The 6139-nt window shown below is 50.1% G+C and overlaps 1 protein-coding gene across 1 annotated transcript; it reads right to left on the bottom strand.

Moving 5' to 3' along the window:
• Positions 1 to 795: 795 nt before the first annotated feature.
• Positions 796 to 4727, bottom strand: LOC103704254 (LRR receptor-like serine/threonine-protein kinase HSL2). The gene is made up of 2 exons (XM_008787470.4): positions 1781 to 4727; positions 796 to 1458 (listed from the first exon to the last, which is right to left on the bottom strand). The coding sequence occupies exons 1-2, from the start codon at positions 4356 to 4358 to the stop codon at positions 1094 to 1096; spliced, it is 2943 nt and encodes a 980-aa protein (XP_008785692.3). The 5' UTR covers positions 4359 to 4727; the 3' UTR covers positions 796 to 1093.
• Between the last annotated feature and the right edge of the window lie 1412 nt (positions 4728 to 6139).

The raw sequence follows: 6139 nt of genomic DNA, 5'->3' as shown, positions 1-6139 counted from the left end.
ACTCCTGCAGGGCTGGAGTCGACTCCTGCAGGGCTGGAGTCGACTCCTGCAGGGCTGGAGTCGACTCCTGCAGGGCTGGAGTCGACTCCTGCAAGCAACCCAGAAAACTGCTCTCTGTTTCTTCACTGTGGCAGATGCGAGTCGACCCTCTCATCCCTGGGGTCGACTCAAGCTTCATAGGAGTCGACTCCAGCTCTGCAGGAGTCAACTCCATTCAGTTGGCACAGACTTTTTCAAGCAAACTTGAGCCGAATTCAATTTGCAGTCGTTTCGAGTTTCGAGGCACATTTTTCTCAACAGAATAATCAGAAACTTCAGAGTTGTTCTCCTTCCCTCTCTGTCGCTCCCCACTCCCCATGCATTACGACTTGATTTCTCTCGTTGAGAGAGGGGGAAAGTTAAGGGATGGAGGAAGCCTGGGAGTGAGAAGAGGAGGGAGGTGGAGAGAATGTTGTGGAGAAAGGAAGTTTGAGATTGAGGGGGAGAGAGAGCAAGGGAGAGATCAGCGGCAGGAAAAAGAGAAGGAAGAGCAGGTTTTTTTTTATTCCCATCTCATGGTTATATTGTACCAATAGGCATAATTTTTGTCTTTGATTGAAAATTAGAGCACCTAGTCGAGCTCTCCATTGTTTTTATTCTAGTTAATTAGAAGCTTGAATAATCCTGATTCTTTAATTTTTCCCTTCTTTGTTTCATAAAGAATGCAATTAACAATTTTTCGAAACAGAAAGAATTCAAGTAACAATGATAAATAACTATGCCCATTTCATATCTAATAAAAAGAGTGTTGGCTTCTCCAAACATCATGCTTCAAATCCTGCACTTTTTCAAGAAATTATATTATCCTGCAACATGACCAACGAAGTCTTTTCATGGTTCTTCATTATGCTCAACTGGAACCACATCTGATGAGCAACAATTTTCACTCTGGTACATCAAAAAGAGAACTGTTTTCGTGCATGCGGATAAGAACTTGAAGCAGGAAAGAACAAAGCGTGATGAAAACTAAAGGAAAAGCCAAAGAACTGAAAGCAGGAAGAGCTACTGAAAGAAGTAGAAGACGGTAAGATCCGTACTCATATGCCTATTGTTATTAAACTTGCACCACCGAATTCATATCCCTGCGATCACCGAGCAATTCCACAACCCTTCTCATGGAGGGACGGTTCATGGGAAAGGCTGAAGTGCACGAAAGTGCCACGTTCAAGACCCGAACCATTTCTTTGTAATCAGAGGAAGTGAATGGCCGTAATCTAGGGTCTATCAGAAACTCATAGTCCATATCACTGACTTCAATAGCTCGTTTTGGAGACATGGCATCAATCACCCACTGGACGATGTCTTTTTGCTCTTCAAAGGAGGGATCGAGCGCTCTTTTTCCAGTAACCAGCTCGAGCAAAACTACCCCAAAGCTATATACATCGCTTTTCTCATTTATCTTTAAAGTGTATGCATATTCTGCAAAAATCAAAACAAGTCAAATTAGAATGATGTTTTATTAAAATAAACTGCAGTGCTATTGATATCTTCTGCTAAAATTAACATAAGTTGGCTTTAACACTGCATGTTTGGAAGTGCAGGAATTAAGGTGCAATTTAAGGTATGTAGTTATTCTTGTATTCTATGGTAAGTTTTTGTGTCGGACTGCCGATAAAATGACCATATCTATGTCCAGCTGGCAGCACAGCAGCCAGTGATTCTCATGGGCCCCACACAGAATCCCACGAGGTACAACCATCAAAGCCACGCGTCAAGCAGAGAAGAGATATATTTTCCTGACCTGGAGCAATGTAGCCGCATGATCCGGCCACGTTGGACATCACGCAGTGGCCCTCCGTCTCCCGCCCCAGCGCACGTGCTAGCCCGAAATCACCCACGTGCGCCTCGAACTCCGCGTCCAACAGTATATTACTCGGCTTCACGTCCCGGTGTATGACCGCCGGCACGCAGTCGTGGTGCAAGTACGCCAACCCCCTCGCCGCTCCCAGCGCGATCTTCGCCCTCCGTTCCCAATCCAACGGTTGATCTCTCTTGTTCCCGTGAAGCGTCTCCGCGAGGTTCCCGTTCTCCATGTACTCGAACACCAACACCCTGCACTCCTCCGCGGAGCAGCAGAACAAGAGCTTCACGATGTTCGCGTGCCGCACCCTCCCCAGCGTCTCCACCTCGGCCCGGAACTCCTGGTCCGAATTCGGCCCATCCGGTCCGGTCCAGAGCCTTTTGACCGCCACGGTCTGGCCGGATTTCAGGCTCACCTTGTAGACCCGTCCCGACCCACCGCTCCCGATCAAGTTCTCCTCCGTCAGGCACTCGAAGATCTCCGACTCGTCGAACCCGACCCGGGCGAAAGACGTCAGCTTCCACAGCCGACCGGGATTCTTCTTCCCGGTTCTAATGAACCGGTAGCAGACCGTAGCGAGGAGTACCGCGGTCGCGGGGAAGACAACGGCGGCAGTTAGGAGGACGGCGACGGCAGCTCGCCTTAGGGCCTTCTGTTTTGACGGCGGGCACTTACGAAAGGGTTTAAGGCCGGACGAGCTGCAGAGGTTGGGGTTTCCGGCGAGGCTCGGAGGGAAGAAGGAGGTGTCGAATCCGTCGGGGATTTTTCCGGAGAGGTCGTTGCCGGAGAGATTGAGGTGGTTGAGCTTGAGGTTGGTCAGCTCCGGCGGTATCTCGCCTGAGAGTTGGTTGCCGGAGAGATCGAGGTAGGTGAGGACGGGGAGATCCCCCAGAGATCTTGGGATCTCGCCGGAGAATCGGTTCATGGATAGATTGATATCCGCCAGCTCCGTCCACCCGCCGGCCGGGATCTCTCCGGAGAGATTGTTTTGCTGCAGATCGAGCACCTCGAGCTTGGTGAGATCGGCAATGCAGAGAGGGAGATCGCCGGAGAATTGATTATTGCCCGCGTTGATGGTCCGGAGCTCCATGAGGGCGCAAATCTCCTGCGGAATCTGGCCGGAGAATTTGTTGCCGGAGATTATAATCTGCGTCAGATTCTTGGCGCAGGAAATGTTTCGAGGCAGAGATCCTTCGAGCTTGTTCCCGCGAAGCTCGAGGTGATATATTTTAGGGAGGCTCCAAAAGAGATCCGGAACCTTGCCAGAGAGCTCGTTGTTTTGGATCCGAACGTAGTCGAGGGTCCGGCAATCGCCATAGCTCTCCGGCAGCTCGCCGGAAAGCCGATTACCGAAGGCCACGAGAGTTTCCAGCATTCCCCTACTGCACAAATCTGGCGGCAGCTTTCCGGCTAATTGGTTCCCGGACACATCAAAGTGCTGCAGATTGGAATACCGGCCTAGTTCGGGCGGGAGCTCACCGGAGTATCTGTTGTTGAAGAGCTTCAGCTCGACGAGACTGGGGTTCTGTGCAAGAACCGCCGGAATCTCGCCCTCCATCCGGTTATCGTTGAGCGCCAGCGACGTCAGATGGAGACCGGCGAGACCCTCCGGCAATTTACCGGTGAGATTGTTCTGCGAGGCATCGAACTCGAGCAGAGAGGTCAGGTTACCCAAACTCTCCGGCAGCTCGCCGGACAGCTGGTTCCGCCACAGTTCGATCTTCTCGACGCTCCTCAACCGTCCGATGCTCACTGGTATCCGTCCGGCGAGCCCATTGTTTGAGACGTCAAGAGTCCTGAGATTGGCGAGGTTGCCGATCGAGTCGGGGATCTCTCCGGCGAGGTTCGCTAACGAGAGCCAGAGAACCTCGAGCTTCGTTAGGTTTCCGATATCCGGCGGCAGTGCTCCGGGGCGGAAGGGATTGTAGCCCAACTTGAACTCGGTTAGCTCGGTGAGATTGGCCAAGAAGGTGGGGATCCGGCCGGAGATCAGGTTGCCGTAAAGGCTCAGCAACCGGAGCGCCGGAAACCGCCCGAAGCTGGGCGGGATACTGCCGGAGAAGTTATTGCCGGAGAGGTCGAGGAGACGGAGGCGGGGGAACTCGCCGGAGAACTCGGGGAGGCCGCCGACGAAGAAATTGTATGTTAGATTAAGAACTTCGAGGCCCGAGCAGAGGGCGAATTCTGCCGCGGGGAGGCCGCCGCCGAGATCGTTCCAGGAGAGGGAGAGGTGCCGGAGAGTGGGGATCCGGCAAAACCCGGAAGGGAACCCGCCGGCGAGGTCGAAGAAGGAGAGGTCGACGGAAGCGACCGCCCCGGAGCGTGGGTCGCATGCGACGCCGGTCCAGTTGCAGGGCGAGGTGGAGGCGGTCCAGTCGCGGAGCCGGCCGGCTGGGTCGGATAGGCGAGTCCTGGTTTGGAGTAAGATTTTCGCGTCGCTCCGTTTCCCAACGGTAGCAGGGATAGCGAGGAATAGCAGGAATAAGAGCATTACGTATCGGTAGCGGTAGCTGGCCATTTCTTGGGGTGCAGGGGGGAAGATGAAGGGATAGAAGGAAGGAAGATCGGGTGAGAGGCCCTCCAGGGACTGAGGATAAAAGATATCTCGTGGGATAAAAAGACGGTGGAAGGGGGAATAGAGGGATTATCAGGGAATTTGCACCCCAACTGTTCATTGGGAAATGCTTTTCTCTCTCTCGTGAGTTCCGTGGTTTTATGCCGTTCTGCAAGGGGAGCTCGATGACTGGCGTGGCAGGCCGGTACGTTGTCCACGTGAGCTTGAGCTCTTCGGGGAAAAGGAACTGCCTTTGTGCGGCTCGTTTTCCGCAGGCGCGTTTCCGTTTGTTGGAAAGGTTGAAGCATAAAGGTTTAGTTGAGGAGGTGGGTCGGGACTCGTGAGAGAGAAAGAGAGAGACAGAAGAAACGAGTCGTATTAGCTGTGCGAGTATCGGGCCAAAAAAAAAAAAAACAGTGGAAGTCGAATTGACTCTTTATGCTCTTGTGCCATTCGGCCCCATGGGTAATGAAGGTGGTTTGGATAATTGGGCGCGACTCAAGATTCGAGAAGACAAGAGTCGTGAGAGTAGCGCTCCAACTACGTTGCCGTGACGAAGTTGGGTTGAGCTCCTTTTCGAGGGGCAAGCGTTAATGAGGCCCAAACGGGGGTGAGAACATCGAAGTCTGGGATGGCTTTTGAAAGCGATCGTGCTGTGATAGAGAAACTACAGGGGGGAAGCGTGATATGAAACACGGGATGCATAGTTCATTCATTAGAGATAAGGATTTAAGTCAAAGGAGAGCCTATTTGAATGCTTGCACTGAAGGACCACTATAATCAGTAGTAAAGTCACGGGGTTACAGACTAAACTAGACCAGGCCAATATTTTTATAAAATTCGAACTTGTTCACTCCAAAACTATTTATCTCTATGGGTTGCTGGTCATACTAGCTCAACGCATATATTTTATAGGATTTTCAACCTAATCATCTAAATAGTTCTTGAGGGCTCGTTTGGTTCGCAGGAAAAGGAGGGGGGAAAGTATGGTCAACGGGAAAGTAATGAAATGCCTCTTGTTTGGTTGGAGTTTTCAAAGGAGAGAGATGGGAAAGTTGTATTCCCATGGGAATATAATTCTTATATTTCATGGGAAAGTCTTTCCCATGAGAAACATGGAAAAGTTACTTTCGCATGAGGTGGAAATCACTCCTTTTTTATTTTTTTGCAAAAAGACCCTTCAACATTAAAGAAGCATTAAAGAGGCATTAAAGAACTAATTTTTATTAAGGGCATAATAGGAATTATACATAACTTTCCTAGGAAAGTGGATGGTCAACCAAACATGAGCACTTTGGAAATTTATCACTTTCCCATGGTTAACCAAACATGCCAAAAATACTTTTCTAGGTATCCTCTTCCTAAGAATATGATTCCCAGGAATCATATTCCTAGGAGGGAAAATACTTCCCGCGAACCAAACGAGCCCTAAGAGTTGGCGTGGTAAGCCTCACCCATTAGAAATACTTCTTGGCAAGTAGTGGGTTGGGCTTACATAGCAGTATCCAGGCATATAGGATTGTAGGGCTTGGGCAACTTATGGAACTCATATTGTTTTTTTTGGAAATGTTTCAGCTTTGATTTGGAATCAAGTGGGTTATTTCCTGGTTTCGGCATGAAAACATGTTAAGAGGCCCAACTTTATTATAAAAATAATAAAAATTTCCCACACAACTAGAGTACTATGGGGCATTTTTTAAATTAGGAGAGCAAGGCTTCTTGTGGGTTTTTGTTTCCGTGAAAAT

This window comes from Phoenix dactylifera, chromosome 15 (assembly GCF_009389715.1).
Source record: "Phoenix dactylifera cultivar Barhee BC4 chromosome 15, palm_55x_up_171113_PBpolish2nd_filt_p, whole genome shotgun sequence".
In the NCBI taxonomy this organism is placed as follows: Eukaryota; Viridiplantae; Streptophyta; class Magnoliopsida; order Arecales; family Arecaceae; genus Phoenix; species Phoenix dactylifera.
The sequence above is the reverse complement of the archived record's forward strand: the minus strand, read 5'-3'. Positions and strand labels throughout refer to the sequence as shown.

What these genes read in the sequence shown, in the direction of transcription:
- LOC103704254 (XM_008787470.4), bottom strand. Translation starts at nt 4,358, where the DNA reads ATGGCCAGCTACCGCTACCGATACGTAATGCTCTTATTCCTGCTATTC. An exon ending in ATGCGGCTACATTGCTCCAG is followed by an intron (nt 1,459 to 1,780) that starts GTCAGGAAAATA and finishes TGATTTTTGCAG; the next exon opens with AATATGCATACACTTTAAAG.